The sequence below is a fragment of the Pseudoliparis swirei genome, chromosome 13, assembly GCF_029220125.1.
Source record: "Pseudoliparis swirei isolate HS2019 ecotype Mariana Trench chromosome 13, NWPU_hadal_v1, whole genome shotgun sequence".
NCBI classification, from domain to species: Eukaryota; Metazoa; Chordata; class Actinopteri; order Perciformes; family Liparidae; genus Pseudoliparis; species Pseudoliparis swirei.
In genome coordinates this window covers 17,498,500-17,524,275 of record NC_079400.1, presented here as the reverse complement: position 1 = coordinate 17,524,275, position 25,776 = coordinate 17,498,500, and the positions used below count along the sequence as shown (strand labels likewise).

Here is a 25,776-nt window from a genome sequence, read left to right as displayed (position 1 = left end):
GTAAAATCTTATTTTAGAAATTATACTATAGCTGTCAGATAAATGTATTATGGTTAAAAGTATTCTATTTCCCTTTCAATTGTTTTGAATAAGGCCTCGAGGTACCTTCACTGAATAAATTATATACAGAAATGCAGAAATACTTTAAATTATTATTTATTGTTTGTTCCACATCAATATTCTGTAATAATAGAGCCATCAACAACAGTTTTTCATTCGTCCACTACACTCTTGACTCAAAGATAAGATTTTCAAAGTAAAATGCAAATCTAGAAAAGTTCTAAAGTTCTAAAGAAATCTTGAAATAAATATACAAAACAGATATTAAAAGAGCAGACTGACTATGTGAGCTTCTCCAGTGCATAGATAACACGGTTATACATGTAACCGTAGTGAGTAAATGATACCAGCAGTACATTTAAACATAATAATTTTTAAAAAGCATATTTTCCTACTTTCTGTATAAGATCAACTGATATGATTTAGATTGAAACAAAATCATAATGATGGAGTTAAATCGTATTTAAGATGTATTTGAGGAATGTGCATTTTTTTTGTGAAGGTATATTTGCAGAGGTAAGGTCCGGTCACTTTGTCACAGGCTGGTCAAAGATCCTTCAGTGGACAGGACGTCCCTCTCGGGCCTTTTTCCCCATCCACGTCACCCACTGACCCGACCTGTTCCCTGGTCCTGGACTGAGCGGCAATCACCGCAGCTGGAGTAGAAACTCATCCCTCGCTCTTCACTGCTTGTCCTTGGCTGGGAGAGAGACACACATGTAATCAATGTTGATTCACAACGACACAAAACCTTGATACCAGTCAAATCATACAAAAATAGGTCAATATGCAGCGGAGCAGCAGAATCAGGGGACAAATTGGAAAAGACACACGCATTTGTGTTAATTAAGCACAAATATGGTCGTGGAAAGTGTCTAAACTACATGCACTTACATTTTCAATTCAATTCAGTTTATTTGTATAGCCCAATTTCACAAATTACAAATTTGTGTCAGAGTGCTTTACAATCTGTACACATAGACATCCCTGCCCCAAAACCTCACATCGGATCAGGAAAAACTCCCAAATAACCCTTCAGGGGGACGTTTTATTCCTTTATGAACAATTTCACATTGAAACTAAATTTCAATTTGTTCAACGTAATCACATTTTATTTCCATAACTCTGGTGCAACATCCACTTTGTTGGATTGTAATAATTATCCTAAAATATAATGCCGTTTAAACTACTCTCAAATAATACTAACATACACGCAACACCAACATCTCTCTGCAGAGACAACGTTCTATTTGAATTGAGTGTATACAGACTTTGCTGTGGAGGGATCTCATAAATATTATTTGAAAATACGAAATTAAAAACTGTCCTCCTTCACACTCAAACCTCTAACAAGTCTAACTCACGTCCGTGGTCATTTTACCTTTGTTCGGGACAAACTTGAGCGAGTGACTGAATATTCAAAAGCGTGAGACTCCGTCCTCCGGGCCGTCGTTTACAAATTCGTGGCCGAGCCCGTTGCCACACTTGCCACACAAAACCTGCGTACACACATAAAACAGTCACATCGCCCTCCATGGCTCACATCCCTGTTTGGTGTGTGTGAAATAATACAGCAGTGGGGCAAAAACAACAAAAAGAGGGCTCAGAACACTGTGACCTTGAAGGCAGTGAGACTCTCCATCATCTTGGTGACACTGTCCTCTCTGACGGTGTCGGTGAAAGCCGGCCAGGGAGACGAGTGGGAGAATTTGGACCGGCTGGAGAACAGTGGGTGGTTACACTGGGAGCACACGTACATACCTGCAAGGGGACAGTTATTTTTAAAAGCCGTCACATTATTTAATTTACCACTGCAGAGTTGTATTTTATGTAATAGGACAAATGGTTAAACACTAGATGATTAAAATGAGAACAAAAACAACTTTTGAACAAACCTAATTGTATTTCATTCTTATTTGTTTGTAATTTTTTCTTTGAAAACATTTATATGGATATATAATATTAATTTATGAAATATAATGATTTGGACGACCAGCTGAATACTTTAAAATGCTTATTATATTACATTTTTTTAAAGAGTGATTTTACTCAAATATACCATAACTTTAGTGCAAGATTATTTTAAAATAATAGAAAATTACATAACGTTTTTGTGACACCACGTGCTCCCCTCCACTCATCACGGTGATATTACGCAACAACTAAACGTTTTTACCATAACTATCAACAGCGTTATTATTATTATTATTATTTATATTTGAAAATTCAACGTGAAGTTTCTTTGGGTTATCCCTTGAAACACTAGATGATTAAAAGGTATAACCCAAAATAACTTTTAAACAAACCTAATTGTATTTTATTCTTATTTCTCTGTAATTTTTTTATTTGAAAAAATGTATATCGATATATAATATTAATATATGAAATTACTGCTGCGTTTTACCATAACTATCAACAGCATTATTATTATTATAATTAATATTATTATTTATATTAGAAACTTCACGTTGAATTTTAAAATATATACCGTGGAAAACAAAAACAAAAATGATTTGCCAATTTTTGTGACACCACGTGCTCCCCTCCACTCATCACGGTGATATTACGCAACAACTGAACACCGGTTCTCCATCGACAGCCGTTCATTTGAAGCGGAACCTTGGCCGAGCTAATCCGGACTAAACCGGGTTACGTCACTGCTCACACTAAACTCCGCCATGCTCACCGGGCTTGAAGTGATCTTTGTAGACCTCGCCGCCAACAAAACGACAGAACGACATGAGGAGGTTCAGTAAACCTGAATCCGGGTTCAGGGTTCCGTCTCGCGGCGGTGACAGGTGCCCAGGGAGGCTCTCCGGTTCATCCTCCTCTCGTGTGACGTAATCCGGGATGGAGATTTAACGGGAGCTCCTCCCACTGCGATCGGCCTGTATTGACGCTAGATGTCAGTGTGCGCACCGCAGGAGCCCTCACAACCCTGGTAAAACCAGGAAAAGATAATGACAAAATAATACAACAGTGTTTCCTGTCAAATTAAACAGCACAACGTAAGCTGCAATAATTAGGAAGCCATTTTCAAATGCTCCAAACTCAACTCACACAATAAGAACTCAAGTAATATATTTATAGATTGCCATAAAGTTGGACAAATTAATATTCTGACAGTCGAGCTGGGACTTTCCTTCATTCATACACTTGTTAAAAAAAATCAGGTAGCATCCCGAAATGTTCTTTTTGTTTCTGCCTTGCTGAGAATATTTAAGAATCAAAAGACATGGCTCACTTATTAGAAAACTGAGGATGATAATGCAGGAGTCAGGGACCTCACAATGCGGGTGGAGGGATTATAGTACAGAGGGCCCACGACCCCAACTTGACCTTTATTTTGATCTCCACCTGTAATGTTCCGTTGGATGAAATCTGTCCACAGACAGACAACCTAACACATAATGTGAATGTTAGTTATCAGGTTTCAGCGTGGTCAGTGTCTGGCAGGTATTGAGATAACTGTCAATATATTGTATATTTATCTTATCAATGAGACACAGACTTCAATCGTGAAAATAAATGTATTTTTTTCTTGACAGGAACAAGGAGAGTCATCAGAAATGATATTTCTGTCCATTGCAGGTGTGTTTCCTTCACTCATATTTGCAGTAGTGCTTCAGTGCCTCTGGCAGCTCCAGCCAGTCGAGGGCCATCCTGTGGACGATGTGCTTCTGGATGGATTTCCGACACAATGTCTGCAAGGATGAGACTGAAGCAACAGAGAAAGAATAAATATGGAAGAAAGACATGCATTAAAGGTATGGATGGGTCCCTGGGCCAGAGCCTATTTACAGATGTAGAAGTGTGGTGAATAGTAGTTATTATAATCATGTTTCTTTTGAAGCAAACAGATACAAAATAACCACAAAGAGACTCAAACCCCATAAAATGACAGAAATGCTAAACGACAACAATGAGACACAAAAAGACGACAAAGAGACTCAAAAAGAATACAGAGACCCAAAAAGACTGCAAAGAGACTCAAAAAGAACACAGAGACTCAAAAAGACTACAAAGAGACTCACAAGACTACAAAGAGAAACAGATAGAACACAAAGAAACTAAAAAAGACTATAAAGTGATGCAAAAAGACTACAAAGAGACTCAAAAAGAACACAGAGGCTCAACAATACTACAAAGAGATACAAAGAGACTCAAAAAGACTACAAAGTGATGCAAAACAATTACAAAGGGATACAAAAACACATCATAGAGACTAAAAAAAGAGTACAAAGGGATACTGTAGCAGGCCTACTGCCGCTACCCGTGGGTTTCCCCCACCAGCACCAAGGATCCGCCAGGCACCAAGAGGTTCGGTTGAAAGACATGCTTTTATTTCACAAAACACAATACCAAGCAGACCGCAAAACATGCGCCTCTGCTCACTTCTCCTCTACCTCCAGCTCTGCTGCCCTTTTATACAAGCAGCATCGGCTGCTGACTGATTGCCACTCAGTCAGAGCAGCTGACTGATTGTCAACCAGCCAGCAGCCGAGGCCAGATTGGGGACAGCTGCCACATATCCCCACCACCCGATTTAGGCCGGGGCTCCATCCGGCCTAACCTACTCCCCCTCCCCCCCCATGAGAACTTGGGCGGAGGAGGGGGCTCTGGGGGACCGGGCTTAGGATGTGGGGGCTCTGGGGTTCGGGACGGGGAGCTGAAGCCCGCCGGGCCGGGGAACAGGGGTTCTGGGGGACCGGGCTGAGGACGTGGGGGCTCTGGGGTCGACCGGGACAGGGGGACGGGGAGCTGAAGCCAGCCGGGATGGGGACGGGGCAGGGGTAACAGTCGCCGCCGACGGACCCCGGGGATCAGGGGTCGGTAGCGGCGTCGGGTCTCGGGGAACCGGGGTCGGCCTTCCGCCGATGGGTCCCGGTGAACATGGGTCGTCGGCAGCTCCGACGGGTCCTGGACCTCGGGGTTCGGCCGCTCCGACGGGTCCTGGACCTCGGGGGTTGGCAGCTCCGACGGCTTGGAGGTCGGCAGCTCCGACGGCTCCTGGACCTCGGGGTTCGGCAGCTCCGACGGCTCGGAGGTCGGCAGCTCCGACGGGTCCTGGACCTCGGGGCTCGGCCGCCCCGGCGGGTTCTGGACCTCGGGGGTCGGCAGCTCCGACGGGTCCTTGGGCTCTGGGGTCGGCAGCTCCGACGGGTCCCGGGGAACGGGAGTTGGCCGCAGCGCCGGCGGGTTGTGGAGGGTCCCGAGGAACAGGCGGTTCTCCTCCGCCTGTGCCCGCCCCATCTCCTCTATTCTTGCCAGTATCTGGCCCAAGCTGTCCATCAGCTCCACCTCCGGATCTGGCCGCATCCCTTCCAGGCGCTGGATTCCAGGGGGCCCCACGTTGGGCTCCAGTGTAGCAGGTTCCATGCCGCTACCCGTGGGTTTCCCCCACCAGCACCAAGGATTCGCCAGGCACACAGAGGTTTTGTCTGAAGACATCTTTTATTTGGCAAAACACCGCACACCGAGCAGACCGCCAAACATACGCGTCTGCTCCCTTCTCCTCTCCCTCCAGCTCTGCTGCCCTTTTATACAAGCAGCATCGGCTGCTGACTGATTGCCACTCAGTCAGAGCAGCTGACTGATTGTCAACCAGCCAGCAGCCAAGGCCAGATTGGGGACAGCTGCCACAGATACAAAGAGACTCAAAAAGACTACAAAGGGATGCAAAACAACCACATACAGACTCACAAAGACTATAAAGAGACTCAAAAAGACCACAAAGGGACCCAAATAAACTACAATGAGGCGCAGAATGACAACAAACAACATCTGTGTGTAGTTGTTGTGTCTCTTAGTGTCTGCGAGTGCGGTACCGCCCGTTACACTGGGACATGCCTGTGGACCCTTGGTTTGTAATTCCGTGATGCTCGAGCACCAGGATCGATGTAACACTCACATCCGTACTCCACCTGGACAATCCGGACGCACTTGGTGGCAGCAAAGACGTCCACCACGGCGTGGAGGGGCTGGATGGAGGGGATCCCCTTGGCGGACGCACCCATGTCCTCACCGTTGATGATGATGTGCATGTCGGCCAGGTCCTGCCCTCTGGCCACGTACAGTACTCCAATCCGGCTGCGTCTGGCCGTGGGAGGCAGTGTGTTGGTCTTATACAAGTCGTCCAGAATGTGGCTGTAGCGTCCGGGCCGGCTCCGCCCGACCAGCTTGTCCCTGGGGATCCGAACATCCTCGATGTACAGGTGAGAGTCTGTGAAGAAAGCCTTTGGCTTGGTGTTGTCTCCTCCTCCGGCCTCCCCTCCTCCGAGCCTCCGGCCGCCATCCAGTCCTCCGTCTCCGGCCTCTTGAGGACTCTCTACCACCTTGTTGTGGTTGCGAGTGATGGCGAAAACCCAGCTGTCCCCCGAGTCCGTCATGTCCGGGATGGAGTATTCGGGTACAGCGTCCAAGCCCCCGGGGTCGATGGCGGTCAGGCCCACCCGGAGGTGGCCGCACCAGCCCAGCTCCTTGTCCTCGATCTCGATGAGAAAGATCTCCCCGGGCTTCAGAGGGTGTTTGCTGAAACACACTCCGTTGGCGAAGCTCTCCACGCGCGTGGCCTGGGTTCCCGAGAGGTCCAGTCTGACATTGGAGCCGTGGATCGGGTGGAATTCCATGAACTGGTCAGGACAGGGCTGCATTCTTCAGTTTGACCACTAGTCAAGAAAACCCCAAAAGAAACACAAACTTGCGACCTGCACCGACCACCAGATCCCTGCTCTGCTGATCCGTGGGCCGCTCACAGACACTTCTATTTTTGAACTACATATGTCAACAGATGGCAAGGTATGTGTGTGTGTGTGTGTGTGTGTGTGTGTGTGTGTGTAGTGAGGGGGGTGGCCGACATGCACAGTCACTCACATAAAGATTGAATAGAGGTTAGTAGGAACAACAAAGCCCCCTCGGGCTTCTGCACTCATTCAATTTCATAAACTCATCATAAAAAACCATATGGCATGGAGATATGCTGAGCAGCCTTTCAGCGCCGCAATCTAAATATAGTCGTGCCGCGCGAATACTGGAATTGTTATTCTTATGTAAAGCAGAAATTAAAGCAATATACCCAGTTAGAGATGGCTGAGCAGATCTATTACGATAGAGGAATTATAGCATATGAGAATATGAAGAATATTTGTTCAAAGGGAAAACCCATGAGCAGATCATATCCATTATATATGACAGAGGAAAGGCTCCTCACTCCCTGCTGATTCAGTTCATATCATTTCAGTCTAAAGCTCTCATGTAATTTTATCGCGTCGTATTAATTATACAATATTCGATGATCGGGAGCGATACGCCGCACACCGCAGCCCCTCGGTGGTGACACAGGAAGTCGTTGGCAGTGTGCAGGTGAGAAATCGTCACCGCGGTGGAGCCTGTTGCTTGAAAGTGAGATGGCGTTGAGTGAAACACACTCTTTGACTTGCAAATGACAAAACAAGTATGTACATTCCATCACCTGCTCTAAATCTGCAGAGCAGGTGTCTTTTCGAAAGTCTTTTCGATACAGTTCCATGCGATTAGGTCCAGAGACCACATGTCCACGGCAGGGGCGATAGGAGTCAAAGAAGGAGGGGGGGGGGGGAGCTAAGCCCTAAGGTGAGTAGCATGTCTGGTTATGTTTTTGGGGCCCCTGGGTGTCCATTGTTTCCATTGTTTCCATTGTTTCCGACAGTTCATAGATTGGTTCAATCAGAAAGTGGTTTGGCTCTGTAGTTTTGCTTCATTCAGTATCTGATGACACAAGAGACATAGAATTACGTCTAAATGTTCTGTGCACAAGGGTCCCGGGTCAGTCATGCATGCAGCCCTCCTGATGGATGGGGGGTTACTGCCTCTCCACCCAGCTGCAGCCTGCACACCACTCGCCCGTTCTTCACTTTGTTATTTCTAGGCCTTCTTATGTAGGCCAAGATGGAAGGGGGGGGGGGGGGGGGGAAAGGGCGAGAGATGGGAGGCAAAGTAATGATTACATCCTCTTCTCTCTTTCTTTATTGACTATTTCCACCCTTTTGGCCATTGGATACACACAAGTACACTAGGATGTAAATGGGCTATTAGTAATAATGTGGACCACCATCCACTAACCCTCGAGCTGCACTAGCTATCACCGTGTTTTATATAATTAGACAGCACACACACTGTGGGTGCAGAGTGGTGTGTGGGTGAGTGGAGTTGTTTGTGCGTCGGTTGCGGGCTGCAGGACTCTTAATCTGGATTATCATGCAGCGTGGCCCCATGCTCCTGGTATAATCTGGTTTGGTGAGCTGTGATTCTCGGCAGCGCGCATCACACATCTGGATACGCTGCCAGTCGGTGAAGGGGAGGTATGTGAGGAGAGAGGGAGGGAGAGAGAGAGAGAGAGAGGGGGGGAGAGAGAGAGAGAGAGAGTCAGCCTTCTCACTCCTCCGTGGTTCGTGCGCACACAAGTGGAGAGGGAACCAGCAGGCAACATCCCTGACCGGCGGGTTTAGTCACATTTCCATGCAAATCATTTTTTTAATGTAAGTATTCTTTATTCCTCATCTCCATTTATGTTTGTTTTTTTCTTCCTCACAAATTTGCAGTTATTTTCAAAATAAGAAGTGTGCCTGTGCGTCTCATCCGGGTCGGAGCGCACTAATGGCGCTCTGCAGCGTTTTCTCAGTCACTATAACTTCTTCTGTCTAGTCACACTTGTCTCGTGAGAGGAGAGAGAGAGGAGGAGCTCTGGGTGGGAAGAAGGAAAGAGTTCAACTGTGTCTGTCAACTGGTGAGCACAACAAACACACGTGTTTGTTTGTCTGCGTGGTTGTTGTTATTATTTACCCATTCTGGTTTATTTGTCTCACCAGTCATTTTATTATGCAATAATATGTTGATTATTTTTCTCGCAATTAATAGGCTACAATTATTTAGCCAGTAAAATATAAAGAAAAGGGTGTCACATGTTCAATATGTGTCATATTTAAATGTCATGTTTTTTTATAAATAACAATCCATAACTCAGTTTACTCAGCTTTCTCTCATATTACAAAAAGCAGCAGATTCTCACACTTGAGAAGCTATGACCAGACAAAGTTTGTGCACTTTTTGACAGGTGACCAACAGGCTCAGTTTATAGTCCATATGTAGACGTGTGGACTATATGTGGACTATGTGCACTATTTGAAGAAATAAGTGAAACCGTTAAACCTATTGGTTAAAATCTATTCTCAAACTCATCAAACCATTCACCCTGCACCCTCCCTCTGCAGAAGCATCTGACCTCAAGCCTATAAGAGCTCCGATAGAGAGCACTCTGTACTTCAGAGGATTGTGATGTTACTAATAGCTACTATCAACACTGGGGGAGATGAGCCATCTTGGAAACGCACCCCACCAAATATTGGTTTAGCCCATAATCCAGCTGTGTGATTTGTCAGATTTCACAGTAAAACCCTGCATTAATGCTAATCTGAGATTGATCCGTTGGTGTCTGATTAGAGGGTGCATGGCAACACACACACACATTCACACACACAGCAGATTTGTGCTGTGTTTTGTGCTACATTCGTCACATGAGCACTGCATACTTCACACGCAGCCTTACGGAGCATGTTAACCGCTCGGAGTTTACCATGAAGCGGTGCTGGTGAAGGAACTTGAAACGACCCCAAATCAAGCAGATATTGACAAAGAAACAACATACTTGCATATGTAGTATATTTACGGAGTGGAGCCCACTCTTCCTTCGGCTCTTGCCTCTCTGCGGTTGTACTGGTCCAAGTTTTACTAAATCTAGAGGACAGAGTCAGTGGAGTCACCAGCGATCACGCAACTACTTCACAATATATAATTTTTTGGAATTAATCTAATAAACCATTTAAAAATGGATATCATACATTAACTTCTATTAAATTTAGTATGATGCATGTATTCCTAAATAAAGTAAATTGGAGCCTATATTTGTTTTGTACTAGCGTCGATTATTTTATGGCTGATGATCAATCCCACTGATTACTCCACGAGCGCGAACATGGTTTTTAGTTTCCATTGAAATTCATGACATTTGGATGTATCCGTGTCTCCACAGGATTACGTCTTTAAAAAAAACGACTACACTACTTTGTCTTATTAGCAAAAAAAAAGAATTTTACTTAAGTGCTAATTAGCGCCGGTTAGCACGTTAAACTAAGACGATGATCGTGGTGAATGTAATATTGACCCTTCTAAAGGAAGGGAACTCTTACATTGTCCTTGTGAGTATGTTTAGCATACTGAGGTTAGCATTTAGCTCAAAGCAATGTCCACAATACTGTAAGTTCAGCCTCACAGACCCGTACAGTAGCGTCAAAACACACATGCTTTTCTTTTAAAGCTCTCTCCACAGCTGACACGAGGCCGAAAGACGTCCCTTAACCCTTGTGTTGCCTTAGGGTCATTTTGACCCGAATCAATATTACACCCTCCCCCCGCCTTAGGATTAATTTGACCCCATTCAATGTTTAATGTCGGTGTTCTTTCGGAAGTCAACAAACAAACATAAAGTGCCTCACACTTAAACTTGGAAAACAATATTAATTCTAATAATTTTCTGGAGGTTTTAATTGCTTGCGTCAAATTGAACCCAAAGGGTAAAATATGTTAGTAAATATAAAGGTAACAGGAGGGTGAAACATTGAATCGGGTCAAAATGACCCAAAGGCGGGGGGAGGGTGTAATATTGATTTGGGTCAAAATGACCCTAAGGCAACACAAGGGTTAAGTCGTTGATATGGTCCTTCCATTTATTTAATATCCAGTTCTCGATGAAGTTATGCAAAAAAAGATGACTAATAGTAAACAACATCGTCTCGTTATCGTGTTCTCCAATTAGCTTGGACACAACGTTGTTAGCTGAACAGCGGTTTAGCCTGATGTGCGTGTGAGCGCACGTGTTGTGTTTTCTGGCCCTGGTCCCCCTTCCCACCCCGTAAGAAGCTGTGATGATGAAGGTCTAACGCTGCCCCGGCTGCATGTGTGTGTCTGTGAGGTTTATCTCCTCGACAACCATTTTGGGTGAGAGCAGATTAGTCAGAATCCACCAGCTGCTGGGGAATTGGCTGGAATCGTGCCACATTGGGCGCCGCGATACAGTTACGTAAATGCGACCAGTCAAGAGGTCAGAGGTGAGGTTTGACTTGACCCCCGAGACCCAGCGGGGGAAAGGCTCCACACACACTGGGCCCGCTGTTTTCCCAGCTAGTGTCCAGTGATGCAGAGCATCCCACTAAACAACAGCCGATAACACAATCACGCCTCTCTGATCTGTGTCGGCCGCAGCATTATTTTTACAAGTCAGTAGGCGGTGGTTGGATAACGTGTTTCAAAAGCCACACGAGGTGTACGAAGGAGGGCGTATTTAAACACTGTCTCACTATCCATCTCTGAGTTACGTAAGTAACTCCTTTAAACAGCTCGAGAAGACACCAGAGGGAGGGTTGTGACTTGGCTGACAGTCAGCTCTGTGTGGGGGGAGAGGCTGGAAGACGCTCTTTGGGTGATGGCGTGCTGAATACTACTCCGGAGAGAGTGAGTGGGGTGATGTCTTTTTTTGAATAAATTATCTTTGTTTTGTCCTGAAAGGCTGCACTCCGACTCAAACTATGGTTTTCCAATGTTGTGCACAGCAAGTGAATAAATACATGAAACCAATCAGCCCCAAAAGACATTAGATCCTAGACTGAGCTGCCCTAGATTGTGCAACATTTGGGGGACAGTCTGTTTTTTTGTCTATTTTTACGCACCTCTACAACTCATTCAGCATGTGGAGCGACAGCTATGGGAGAGGCGCTTATCTGAATCAAAAGTATCCAGATCACGACGTGACGTTCTCACATTGGCGCAGGGAAGCAGTTTCTGTGAGAGGAAAAGAAAACCCTTCCCCTCTCTCTCTCCGTGGCTCATTACCTCGCCGCGTTTATTTGTTCTGCCTCCGAGGCTCAATAAGAGCAGCTTACCGTGTTCTTCATTTATTCTCTTTCCCCTGGCTCCCAGGTTCCTCGGCTGTGCGATGTGAAGTCGAGATAATGGCGGAGAGTGGAACAGACGGGGACGGAAGAAGCGAGGATGGAGACGGAGGGAGGAGAGGTGGCCGACCTCTCCCGGAGGCCCACGGCCCGGCTGTTGGCCTCTCTCCTTTCGCCGGCACCAAGAGGCATCTCCCCCGAGGGATTGTGATCCAGCTGACTGGCACTGAGGGCGAATGGGACAGCCTGGACGACAGCGAGCTCATCTTCTCCCTCGACCACGATGACGACTACCCCTCCATCTCTCTCTCCAGGGAGAGGCAGCCTCCGGTTGAGGACGACCGGCGGTTGCATTCCCACGCTTTCCACGTTCCTCTTTCCCCATCGGACCCCGGCTCCTTGGGGAAATGCTCCGCCACCGGGCCCAGCTTCCTCTCCCCGGGCCCTTCGTCGCCGACGCGCCGACCCCTCGCCAGCTTGGTCAAGTCTCTCTCCACGGAGCTGGCGCTCAAAGAAAGCTCCGCCCTCAGACCGAAGCCCATGATGAGCCTCGTGAAGTCGATTTCGACGGAGATCTCCCGCTCGGAGCCGGAGGTGTCGCAGTCGAAGTCGGACTCCCGCCTCAACCTCCACCTGTGGAAGCAGCTCACCCAGCCGATCACCCGCGGCAGCGGGGACTCTCGCACCGCGCCCCCGTCGCCGAGCTCGCACTCCCCCGGCGGGGAGGGTCTGAGAGGGGGCTTCTTCAAAATGGAGTTGGAGGACACCAAGAGGAAGCTCTCCGAGGCCGTGCACGAGCCTTTGAGCAACATGTTCAGCAAGATGATGAGAGAGGAGGGCGCCGGCAGCCCCCGACACCAGTGCAGAAGCCACCAGGTCAGCCCCAGGGGTTTGGGGCGTGACGGGAGCACGGACGCAGTTCCCTCCGAGTCTCCCGTGAGGAACGCGAGAAGAACCGAGGCCGAGGCGTCGCCCGTGTTCGACTGGCCTTCCGCTCGACATCCCGGGAGAGGCCGGCCTGGCCCCTGTCCCGTGCATCACAACAGGCAACATCACCGGGACGAGGAGCTGGAAATATGTACAGACGGCGACGTGATGCAGGTGTTGGCCGTGGAGACTCGCGGGCAGCCGAGGAGATCGGCTACCGCGGCGGCCCCCTCGGTTAGGACTTCTGACCTTTCTCGACCTCCTCATCCTCTGCCACGCATGAGCTTATTCTGCGTGGCAGTGCTGTCCTACGGCTACTTCATCCTACCTCTCAGTCCCTACTTCTCTGGCTTGGCTCTGGGATTAGCTCTGGGCTTCTTCCTGGGACTGCTGCTCATCAGGATGGGCTCCCCCAGGTCTCGCTGCTCAGCTGCTCCACACAGACCAGCACAGACTCTGTTGGGAGAGGAGATTCTGTCGGGCGGGACCGGCGGCACTGAGCCCGGCAGCCTGAAGGTAAATGTGACGAGTCATTAAGGAGGAATTTCTCAACATTTCTTCCATCAAACACCTGATGAGCACTTTTCATTTCTTTGGTCCAATCAAGCCGTGTTATATAATAGTTGGCATTTTGGGAAATGCATGTAGAGAATTAGACGTCCAGTGTGAAGCTACAGCTGGTTAGCTTAGCTTAGCACAAAGAACATGGAGAAACTAAACTCAGTGAAAGTCACTAAAATCAGAGTACACTTTAAAAAAGCATTTTTACTCCATTTACAGTAGCAAGAGGACATAAAACAATGAGTTTTCCCCCACGTTGATGTTTCGGGAGGTTTCTGGTCATGAGGCGACAGACTGAGAACAAAAGACTGACAACGCTATAAATAAAGTACAAATAAAATGTCAGTATGAATAATACATTGTTTAGATTCAATTTACATTCAGCCTTCTTAATATTCAGCATATATTTCAGACTGAACAAAGCTTCTTCATCTTTTTATTTTAAAGCCAGAAACATTACACACAAATATTCTATTATATATATATATATGTATATATATATTCGTATTCTGGGGCTGCTTTTGTAGCGACGGCCAGGGTACCGTTAGCTCAGCATGAAGGATGAAACAGTTAGCTTGGCTCTGTCCGAAGATCCAAAATACACTCGCCAGCACCCCTGAAGCTCACATATCAACATGATTATTACCTTCGCATTGAAAATGCCGGAAGGTTATGTTTTGATCGCCGTGTATTTGTTTATTTATTTATTTATTTGTATGCGTGTTATTCGCAAAACTCAAAAAGTATTGAACCGAATCGTATGAAATTTGGTGGGATGATTGTTTATTATCCGGGGACCAGTTGATTAGATTTTGGGATCGATCGGGTCAAAGGTCAAGGTCAAAGGTCATGAACAGGTCAAAATCTTTCGCAGAACTCAAAAAGTATTGAACCGAATCGCTTGAAATTTGGTGGGATGATTGTTTATTATCCGGGGACCAGTTGATTAGATTTTGGGATCGATCGGGTCAAAGGTCAAAGGTCATGAACAGGTCAAAATCTTTCGCAGAACTCAAAAAGTATTGAACCGAATCGCATGAAATTTGGTGGGATGATTGTTTATTATCCGGGGACCAGTTGATTAGATTTTGGGATCAATCGGGTCAAAGGTCAAGGTCAAAGGTCATAAACAGGTCAAATCTTCTTGAATCACATGGAATTTGGTGGGATGATTGGTTATTATCCGGGGACCATTTGATTAGATTTTGGGATCAATCGGGTCAAAGGTCAAGGTCATGGAAAGGTCAACACTTTTTTTTACCATAGCGCAGTCAATTTTTATCCAATTGGCATGCAACTAATGCCAACATGTTCATAATTCAATGCCCAATCTTGTGATATGCGAAGGTATGCGCTCTACCGAGTGCCCGTTCTAGTTTAACATGCAGTAACACTATTCATCCACAGTCCCTGCGCTCGGCTCTCATCCAGACAATAGTTTAACAAAATGTAAGTTTTGACATATTTCTTAGCAAAAAAAGCAAATGACAATGTTCCCCAAAATGTCTAAAACGAGATTATCTCTTGAGTGCAGTTCTCTGGTTTCATCATCTGTCACCTAAACACTCTGATTGGTCAAGTTGGTTGACGACAGCATGACGGAAAAAGAAGCGTTGCCTGGGAGACCAGATTAGGGGCAAAGAAAACCCAACAATTTAGTGTTGTCTTCCATGCATATTCTCAAGTACGAACACTAGAGAGAGGGAATGACTCACCCTCTCTCCGCTGGCAGACTCGCCTTCTGCAACTAATGTGTTCATGTTAAAAATCAACAAAAAGACACACTTATTCACATTTACCCGTTGCGCTGTTTACTTCACTCTCACTTCTCACAAGCGTCACATGACTTTCAATATCCCAAACAATTCCAGATGTAACTCACTTGCAACTGTGAATGACGCTCATTGCATTTGCACTTTTTTTTCTGCCTTTCTTTTCCAGGGATGGATGAATGAGATCCGCGACTACGACCCAGAAACATCCCATCCGGCTCTGACTCGCTCCGTGTTTGCCGCCCTGGAGGGCTCCCGCCTCCGTCTGGACTCCCCGCGTAACAACGTCAGCCGCAGGGCGGCGTACGCCGAGAGAGTCCACGAGGCCGCCTTCGTCAAGTCACGCTGCTTCGAGCTCGCAAAGAGCAAAGTACGATGGCTATGTGACTTTGTTATCGCAATTTGTTGTTCCGTAACTGAGGCTGTTGTATTGTTCTTAATGGTACATAAACCAAGGAAAGTAAAGCCCTGATATATGTTGGTGTTCTGGTGACGTTATGATATCGTATCTAGGGCAGAGATTTCCAATTAATGAATGCATAGGATTTGTTTGCAAATTAATGCATTAAAGTTGGAAAGCCTGAGAGAAAATAAACAAAGATAGCAGAAAAGCAGAAATTGAAATAAAGTTTATTTGGTTAAATCCACTTGAATGAGTTGATAATGCATAAACGGGACATCTGACTGCACTACCCTTTTCCTTTACTTCCACACAACACGACTCTGCCACTGTTCCCCTGAAGGTATTCCTGCAGCCATCTGTGTTGGCTCGAAAGAGGACGTGGAATCCAAAGTATCCCATCTGCATCCAACCGGCCGGCGGATCGAACCCCCGGGAGGACGAAGGAGGAGGAAGGCCGGAGGAGAGTCGGGGTGAAGAGCCGGGATCTGAACGGACCAGTTCCTCCAAACACGTCTGTGACCTCCCCGCCACTCTTTACCTCTTCGGACGCACGGGAAGAGAGAAAGAAGAGTGGTTCCGTCACTTCCTGTTTGCGTCCATGGATCCGGAGGAGGGAAAGGAGAGGGACAGACAGAGGCCTGGCAGATGTGTGTCCAGACCGGGTATGAGAAACGTTAATAATGCATTAAGAGAAGAGAGGGCTTCCAGATAAGGCATCTATACACATGCTATGTATATGTGTGTGTGTGTGTGTGTGTGGATTATGGATTACATGCTCCAATTCTTTGCATTTCAAAACCAATCCCTTTCGAGGAAACACAGAGATGTTGTTTGTTGACATGACACGGAAAAGGCTGCTGTGTTTTGAGGTAAAGTGGGAATATATAGAAACCCTATGTATTTTATTTGATCTGTCATCAGTCACACCTCCTTTTGGAGAAATATGATTGTTTTCCTGCAGAGAATTAGATGTGAACATTGATAACTGACAGGATTGTAGCCGTCGCCAGTCGGTCCCCCCCCCCCCCTAAGCACCAAGGAAATGCGCAACCAGAGGGATATTTGGTAATGAGTTTTATTCCCAACACTCAGACCCCAGACTGTGTCTCTGCTCACTCCTCTCTACCTCCAGCTCTGCTGCCCTTTTATATCAGCAGCATCGGCTGCTGACTGATTGCCAAACAGTCAGAGCAGCTGACTGATTGTCAACCAGCCAGCAGCCAAGGCCAGATTGGGGACAGCTGCCACAATAACATTATTGTATCTTTGCATTGAGCCAGAGCTTAGTTTAGCTGGAAATGGGGGGAAACAGCTAGTCTGGCAACCAGCTGATGTCTGACATTTTATTCATGTCGCCTTCCCCACTAATTCCATCATTCCATCACCATAGAAACATTAAACTTACAACCCAGTGCTTCCTTAGGTTTTTACTTCTTTGTTTTTTACATTAAAAGCCTATCTATAAAAGGACGGCTGCCCAACTTTTAAGGGGAACATGAACGCTTCATTTATAGTAGAAGTAGTAACATTGTGTGTTGGGGGGGGGGGGGGGGGGCAAGGTGACTCCTTCTATGCATTGATTTCCAAACGCTGCCTGTCTTGTCTCAGGTGACCCAGCAGTGGGTCAGAGCGCTGTTGCCCAGGGCAACGTCCCGAGCAGCAGAGGCTCCAGCAGAGTGGGCAGCAGTGACGATGAAGCCCCCTCCACGTCTCCGGTCCCCGCCGCTCCTCCCAGTCAGACCCCCAGGGGCCTCTCCCTGCTGGACTACCCCAGCTACATGGCTCGTCTCCTGGCCACGGAGGAGATGACCCCCCTCGGTAGTCCTGGAGCCAGCAGCGCAGAGACAAGTCCCACTATTAAAGGAAATGTGAGTATTCAGGCATTACCATATTGTATTCCTCTGTTTTTAGTTCTGAATTGTACTAAACCTGCTCTTCTCTACTCCTTGGCTAGCTCTTAGTAAGTCTTTTTTGTTTTTACAGTGTATCTGTGACCTAGCTGAGCAGCCTGGGACGGGCCAGACTGCGTGGGCTAACGCTCTGATTGGTCGAATCTTCTGGGACTTCCTGCGGGAGAAGCACTGGGCTGACGTGGTTTCCCGCAAGATCCAGAAGAAGCTGAGCAAAATCAGAGTGCGAAGAGATTCATGTGAAAAAGTTGCTGTGTCAATTTTAAGAGCTAATTTAATATCATTTATCATTTGTATTTTACAGCTGCCTTATTTCATGAATGAGCTGACTCTGACCGAGTTGGACATGGGCGACTCTATGCCACAAATCGTGACGACCTCCAGTCCAGAGGTCAACCACAGAGGTCAGTACAGACCGGAGATCACGAAACATCCACGTCACCAACATGCAAACACATGCAAGAGGAGATGAGTGAGGAGATGACTTATTGCTCATGTGATGAAGAGTATCAGATCAGACGCTGTAATCCTGTTGTAATCTCACAGGAGAGCATATCGGCTTGTGTGTGTGTGTGTGTGTGTGTGTATGTGTGTGTGCTTTTTAAAATCTGACAGACGACGCCCCTAATGATGAGAGGAAAGTGTGTGAGCATGCCCCGACCCCATGATTTTGACCTCCAATCCCAATTCGCTGTAACACAATTGCCTGTCAACCAATTATCTTGTGTTCAGCTCCTAAATGGGATAAATAAATCCGTTATTTGTTTTATATTTAATTTCAAGGCTTGATAATTACAGTGAAAAGCCGTTTTTAGTCTGCTGGCATGTGTGTGTGTGTGTGTGTGTGTGAGTTCGGTCTTGATTTTGGTGGTCTGGTGTTGACCTCCTCCTGCTGCCCCCTGCAGGCCTGTGGGTGGAGCTGCAGCTGGTCTACACCGGTGCCCTGCAGATGACCCTGCAGACTAAAATCAACCTGTCCAAGCTCGGGAAAGAGGGCAGTCAGGACGCAGAGTGCACGCATGAAACCGGTAGCCCACGGTCAGCACTACACACACACACACACACACACACACACACACACACACACACACACACACACACACACACACACACAACATACATGCCCTTTATGAATAGTTTTTTTCTTCGTATTTGTTACTTTTTGTTATTTTATATATATGTAGCCTATATTGTTTTGTTGAAAATGGAAGTAGCACAGGCAGATACATATCCTGACTTGTCGTCCTTGCTGTAGTACTCATAGGCTTTGCAGCCTCCAATACCCATCATGCAACTGAATATCTTCCAGTTACACCGTCAGACTTTAGTTATTCTGTAGGACGGATGTTTACGTGCAGGCAGTAATTTGGCCCTAACTTGTCCGGGCCTCCTCTCTTCCTAGCTGCAGGCCGATCTTCAGCGTGTTGGCGGACAGCGACGAAGACTCCTCCAACGCCGGTTCCTCCGATGAGGAAGAGCCGCTTGTCTCTGAGCCTCAGGCTCCAGTGGGGGAGAAAGGATCCACACCAGCTCCTGATGGGTGAATGCAGATATACAAATGAGTGTTTACCAACAATAAATATGACCTGGTATACGTGTTTTCATTCTACTAAGTAATAATATGACTTTTTGTATTTTATATTTTAAAAAAGATGTTCAAAGCCGGTTACGTTAATTGATGAAAGAATATCACACATATACCATCAGGTGCTACCTTTGTGTGATTCAGCTAATTAAAAAAAGGGGAGAAAGTGTAACTTTTAGTCAGCAACACCTTGAAGTGTTTCCTCTATTTTCCCGTCTGGGTAGCAGAAAATAACCTACACACTCCAGATGGCTGTTGCTTTCCTTTTGGTTTACATTTCAGACTCTCGTTTCTCCTTAGATTCTGGCTTTAGCATCTGAGTACTAAATCTCCTCTCCTCTCCTCCCCTCTGCCCTCTTCTAATCCTGTTTTACAGGACAGGGGGAGGAGGAAAGACTGGACGGAGGATTTTGAGATTTGTGGACAAAATCGCAAAATCCAAGTACTTCCAGAAGGCGACGGAGAACGAGTTCATAAGGAAGAAGTTTGAGGAGATGTCCAACACGCCTCTGCTGCTCACTGTGGAGGTCCGAGAGCTGTCGGGGACTCTGGTCGTCAACATCCCGCCGCCCCCTACTGACAGGATATGGTAACTACAGGGGCTTTAATGCAGTGTATGTCTGCTGTTCATCATTAGAAGAAAAAAGTTTCCCCAACTTTGTTAATTACAATTTCCAGTTTCTCTGGTTCCGGTGGTAGTTTGCATGACTCGTAAGTCATGGGCAAGCAAATTCAATTAAATGTAAAGTTGTTGTTTTTTTATTTCCGAATGCTCCATCTTAACAATTGCTCTTTTAAAAAACCCACAAACTCAGGTTCTGAAAATGATATGTGACAAAAACCGAGGGACATAATTTGCCTGACGTTTTAAAGTGTAAGAATTAGCTTGTGCAAACTATGTAATGACTGTTTCTAAATGACCTCACGCCCAGTTTGGGTATTAGTTTTTCTCAAATTAAAGCTCTCATTCCTGCACGCACAAAAACGCACTGCAGCTACATCAATAATGGGAATTCATAAAACAAATTGCTTCATGTTCAAGCAGCATGTTGCATACCTGCAAACTTGTCACCTTTCGGTGAAATTCACCGTTTTGAACTCAAAATAGGTCATCCACGTGAATCGTGGAGATCCGAAGAGTTTTTGTTTTTTTGGGGGGGGTCACCTGGCCCGCTGCCGTTGAGATTGCAGTGAGACGCGGAGAAAAGTGTGAAGTGTTGCTCTTCGCAATAAAACATCTTTGATGGGACGTGTCGCGTCTCGGCCAATCAGCGTTCAGATGTCGACAGCGTTTGGGGGTTCAGGTTAGCTTGAATGTTAGCCCGCTACATCTGCTGCTGTCACGCTGCACGGTGTAGCGATGCTAACAAAGTACCCGTACGTTAAACACGATGTGATTGAGCATATTTTTAGTATCGATACTTCATTAAGAGAGCGATCAGAGCGCACGCGCTGCTCCGTGTCGAGCTGTCTGCGCACACTGCGCTGCGCAGCTCACAGCGAGAGAAGTGGCGCAGCTTGAGAGACCGACTTCGGCTTAAAAAATAAAAAGATGCCAGAAGTGAAATGTTTCAGTCTGTAAAGTTCTGTAACTCTCCAGCTGCTCATCCTGATGAACTGTGGATCATCTGGTCAGAGACTAACGGCCTCATAGTGTATAATCAATGCTATGATGGAACCATGTAGTTTCATTCATATCTGGCTGTATTAATACTCATATTACTGTCATTTGTTAAGTGTTGAAAAAGTTGGTAAAAAGTGAACCATACAGATGTTTTATTTATTACTATTATAGATAAATATACCAGTCTCGTAATTATGGTACCATATTGTTTGTATGGTGTATTGAATTCTGGTATCGGGTATCATGATATTTATGGCAGGTATGTAATATGTATAGAAGTTATAATATGAGTATCGTGACAAACGGGTAGAGACAGAACAGATTCAGGGAGAAGTCCATGAGGACTGTTCAGGCAACAAAAAGGAAGTTGGTTCATGAATGACTTTAACCATATTATATATAATGACAATGTATATTTGTTATTACTATCATTATAGGGCTGAGTCAGAGCGGAGGACCTTTTGTTCTTAAACTGTTTATTATCATTATTTAGATTTGTGGTCAGAACAATAAAATGACTGTAGTTGTGGTTCTAAAAGCTTTGAGGCTTCAAACAACGTGGATGTGGTGTGGTGACAAAAAAAAAAGTCACCTGCACCCCCCCCCCCCCCCCCGTTGTCACCTTTTTCACCCCTCATGAGTTTGCAGGTATGATGTTGTGTTAGTGACTGTTTGTGGCATGACTCACTTTTCACACCTCAGCTCCTGCCAAAAGAACATCGATCCCTCCTAGTTGAGTGATTCGGACTACTGAGAGCACAACAGGAGGCTGAAAGCAGCAGTTAAATATATATTTGATAGATATCCTGTATGATCTCCTCTAGGTACAGCTTCTGCGTGCCTCCCAAGCTGGATCTGCATGTCCGTCCCAAGCTAGGAGAGAGGGAGGTGACGTTCTGTCACGTCACGGAGTGGATTGAAAAGAAACTACAGGACGAGTTTCAGGTAAAAAAATGAAGAAAAAAATATTGATGCTGTCATCTTCTCAGCTTTCCTCACAACTACGTTTTGTTCTTTCTTTTCTCTCTCCAGAAAGTGTTTGTACTGCCAAATATGGATGACATTTACTTACCCATGATGCACTCGGGGGTGGACAGCACTCAAGCCTCAGAGCACCTGGCCTCTCAACGGTCCCGACGCTCCTCCACAGAGTCAATAGAGAGGATCCCACCTGAGGTCTCTGGGGCCGAGTCTGACTAGTGTTGATGAGCACAGGACAACTGGACCCTGCTATGTGGATTTGTTACATTCACAGGGACAAGAGGGGAAGAAGAGGAGGAATGAGAATCACCAACTCAAATCATCTTTTGTATTTATTTCTGAACCAGAGGTTTCTGAATGTGTGATGCTGTAACGCAGATTCCTGTACAAGTGCTATCTTTTTACAAATGTTGACACGTGAACGATCCCCATGAGATTATCGCTGGTTTGATGTTTACAGCTTAGTGTCACTTTGGATATGAAATAAAGCCCGAAAAACACCTTCAAGTTTTACTTTCCTGTAAACATTTCTATCTGTAAATCTTACTTTTCCATATGACCTCTTTGGCAGCAAATGTAATATATATTTATTTTAATATTTTAGGAGACCTAATTGTAGTTCCTGCAGAAACTATATATAGAAACAAATCTCAAATCAATGATATATTATATATTAAAAGAAGCCAATGATGTTGTTTGTACATTTTCCAATGAATGCCAAAGGCGAAACAGAGGCAACCTAGTATATCATTGGCTAATGCTATCGTCATGGACTGATTTGCTTATTAGCTAATGCTAGCTTCATGGACTGATTTGCTTATTAGCTAATGCTAGCGGCCTCGCTAGCTGGAAGGAGAGAGTATGTGCGGGAACACCCTTGTTTAGATGACCAAAACCAGGCAATAATTATGACACACCATCAGTGCCAATAGCATCAAACACTGTCGGAACAAGTAAAATACAGAAAAAGACTGCCCCCTGCAGGCTTAGGTGTTAATCCAGACCACATGGCGGCGTAATGCCTGTGGACTTCTTTAACACTTGAAAAGACTCTGTCACAGAGCTACCAACTATCACGGTTTCGCCGTGTGACACACGCTTTTGCATATTTTCACAAGCTCTCACGCCACACAACCAATTTCTCACGGCAAAAGAAATTCTGATTTTGGGCCGAGGCGCGTTGGTTTCTTTTCAAACTCCGCGACGATAGATGGCGCTAAGGAGCTTATCTGTAAACCTGTTCGCTGCATAGACATCCTATTTACCCCAAAGAGTCCCGGAGTTAGCAACAGAAGAAGATTTTCAAACGGACACAACGAGCAGAGACTACGGTATGTTAATGCAGGGCTCAAGTGTCACGCATTTCGGTCTTACGTCATGCACTCCCGCCACACATCGTATTTCTCACGCTGAAAAAACTAGGTTATTTCATGTTTTAATTTGCCGCAGCTCGCAAACATGAGCTGGCCGCGCCGCTCCCCTGGAGTTCTGCTGTGAGGAGCCACTTATCAGCCAATTCGAAAAAAAGAAATGGACTACACAATAGCCAATCAGAAAAAAACGTATCTGTTGTATCTGGGTAAGATTTAATCCAGCAACCAATGAAAATAAAGCATCCTGGATAGATATGTCACTCTTGCCTGTCTTCAAAACGTAAGAGCCCTGTTAATGACATATGGTTCAATTAAGTTCTCACTCTCTTAAACTTTACATCTTGAAATAATTCGTTGTGTTTGTGCGTGTGATTTTGTGTGGTGATGTAAACTCAGCTGTCATAAGGAGCAGCAGGAGAGCACCATGTTAACCTCTTGGTATCCTGCATGCTCAAAACATCATAACATTGTTTGTTAAGGCTGCCCACATAGCATTTATCACTTTATTTGCAGGCCTAGGAAAAGGACCCTCTCAAAAAAAGGCCAAACAGCACTTTGAACAAGTAAGATGTATTATAAAGAATTTAACATAAAGACAGGACATTTGTGCAATAGAATTAGGCATGTTTTTGTAAATGAGAGTAGAGTTATTAAATAACATTTTAATTCTTTAAGGTAGCAAAGATGCCTCGTAAAAGCCCTTTGCCAGGCCAGAATGCAGGGTACAACATGGGTACAACGCCACATTAATTCAAATTTCCTGATATTTGAGCCACCAACGTGAGTGGCTGCGTGCGCGGCAAAATGTTGGTCACCCCCGACAAAATCTCACTCCAATGTTTTTTGAAAAGTTGGCAGCTCTGTTGTCACGGTTTGAGCTCCGCTTCAATGCTTCAGAAACTTGTCTTATTAGCTCAGGATTTATCCAAATACAACCATCTGAACCATGAGATAAAAACGCGGGGGCAAATGCAGTGGAAGAAAATGGTAACAAATGCTCATTGACTGAAGAACATGCAAGTAAATCAACAACACCGAAGATGGAAAGCAAAGGATCCACTTGACTGTTTGACAAAACGACGACAGAAAAACAGCCTCTATGAAATTTAAAGTCTTGATGCATGACATTAAATCACATGGGAAAGAGGTGTGCTCGTGTGGGGGAGGGTGTGCATGTGTGTGCACGTGTTGCTCTGTGGGGCACTGTCTGTTGAGTTATTTGTGACACAGTTCATTAGACAGGCACTATGGGACTCTTTTTAGTGTGATTTAATGATCATGCGTCACAGACTCCTTGTCTCTCATTGGTTGTTTATGGGGTATTTTGCAAATGAAAGTAAAGGAGCAATACATGAAGGCAGAGAAACCAGATTTTTTCACTGATTATCTATCGCATACTATTATCAGGAAGAAATAAAAACGTTTGAGCATATGGGAGAAAGTGTTTAAAGACCCTACACCACCATGCATCACTTTGATTGAGATTTTACTATTGTGGAAGTTTGCAAACTCCCGGGGGGGTTTTGGGCATAATGAAAAATCTTCTTGGTTGTAACCCTCATGGCAGTAAGGGCCCAAAGGTCAAAAGAAACCCAAGTTCAAATTGACATAAAATTCCAAAAGGTTTTTGGGTCAGAAACTTCCAGGTTAAGACCACTTCAATGACCATTGAAATGTATTTAAATGGCTGATAACTTTTGCTGCCTCAGCCAACCAAGCACACAACATAATATTCAAATCTCAAAAATGTATTATTAATTTTGTTAGCAGGCCGTGAAAATTCAGAAAACCCCAAATGGTTCAAGTGTCAAGGTCATAAAGCTTAAATTAAAGTTACTAACACTGAAATGAAAGTCACAAATCAAGGTGAAAACTCAAGGGTCCCTTCTCATCTCTCCCAAAGAAATGCAGTTAACTCCAACCAGGGGCTTAGGTTATAATCATAAACTTTAGGGAGCTTCATTAATATGGATTCAAAACTGCAAAAATCAGCATCACCGCCGGGTCTTTCCATACTTCTCGTAAGAGCTAATACGCGGGTGCCTTGTCCGGCGGCCCAGCGCCACTTGGGACAAATAGTACGCTCCGAACTGGGGAGGGCTCGCCCCAACTACGCCTACTGAAGAAAGCGAACCTAGTTCATCTATAGCGTTTTTCAAAACAGATCAGTCACAGAGGACCCTCTAGTCTGGAGGCCTAGCGCTGAAAAGGGTCGGGAGTGCACCCTTTTGGAAGACGTTGATTCGTCGAATAAGGGTGGGTTTTCAGGCCTTGTTTTTCTTCCCTTGGCTTTATTGGTTTCTTTTGCAATATCAAGCTTTAAGGTGGGGAACGAGGCCCCTTTGCCGCGGGAGGGTTGGTTCAAAAGGTGAAAAAGGGCCTTTCCAGTGAAGGGTTGAGAGGAGAAGGTTGTAAAGGGTTGTTTTGTCGGAAATTGAGTTTTTAGGTAAGGGCTCTGCCTTTTGGGGAGGTTGGTGACGAATTTCTTTGACAGCCAGCGGATGTTGACATTCCAACCCTCCAACATTCCCTTAACCTAGTTTTTGCAATTTGATAGGGAAGTAAACTAAATAATTTTTAAACAATCTTTTCAATCCGG

At 45.5% G+C, this 25,776-nt stretch overlaps 3 protein-coding genes across 5 annotated transcripts; 1 reads left to right on the top strand and 2 right to left on the bottom strand.

Annotated features, from left to right (window-relative positions):
* Positions 1-140: 140 nt before the first annotated feature.
* Positions 141-3,467, bottom strand: msrb1b (methionine sulfoxide reductase B1b). Its single transcript, XM_056430706.1, has 4 exons — positions 2,747-3,467; positions 1,679-1,821; positions 1,442-1,559; positions 141-760 (listed from the first exon to the last, which is right to left on the bottom strand). The coding sequence occupies exons 1-4, from the start codon at positions 2,799-2,801 to the stop codon at positions 744-746; spliced, it is 333 nt and encodes a 110-aa protein (XP_056286681.1). The 5' UTR covers positions 2,802-3,467; the 3' UTR covers positions 141-743.
* A 104-nt stretch (positions 3,468-3,571) lies between these two features.
* Positions 3,572-6,774, bottom strand: neurl2 (neuralized E3 ubiquitin protein ligase 2). Of its 2 annotated transcripts, none has more exons than XM_056430704.1 (2): positions 5,972-6,774; positions 3,572-3,778 (listed from the first exon to the last, which is right to left on the bottom strand). In XM_056430704.1, the coding sequence occupies exons 1-2, from the start codon at positions 6,711-6,713 to the stop codon at positions 3,663-3,665; spliced, it is 858 nt and encodes a 285-aa protein (XP_056286679.1). In that variant the 5' UTR covers positions 6,714-6,774; the 3' UTR covers positions 3,572-3,662. The 2 variants fall into 2 exon arrangements, with proteins under 2 accessions (XP_056286679.1, XP_056286680.1); XM_056430705.1 differs by having other exon boundaries at positions 6,004-6,774.
* A 1,735-nt stretch (positions 6,775-8,509) lies between these two features.
* On the top strand, positions 8,510-22,306 carry tex2l (testis expressed 2, like). 2 transcript variants are annotated; one of them, XM_056430650.1, is made up of 12 exons: positions 8,510-8,576; positions 12,070-13,484; positions 15,471-15,671; positions 16,045-16,366; positions 17,313-17,572; positions 17,688-17,837; positions 17,919-18,018; positions 18,520-18,652; positions 19,023-19,154; positions 19,576-19,788; positions 21,648-21,768; positions 21,856-22,306. In XM_056430650.1, the coding sequence occupies exons 2-12, from the start codon at positions 12,102-12,104 to the stop codon at positions 22,021-22,023; spliced, it is 3,183 nt and encodes a 1,060-aa protein (XP_056286625.1). In that variant the 5' UTR covers positions 8,510-8,576; positions 12,070-12,101; the 3' UTR covers positions 22,024-22,306. The 2 variants fall into 2 exon arrangements, with proteins under 2 accessions (XP_056286625.1, XP_056286624.1); XM_056430649.1 differs by having other exon boundaries at positions 19,017-19,154.
* Positions 22,307-25,776: the final 3,470 nt, after the last annotated feature.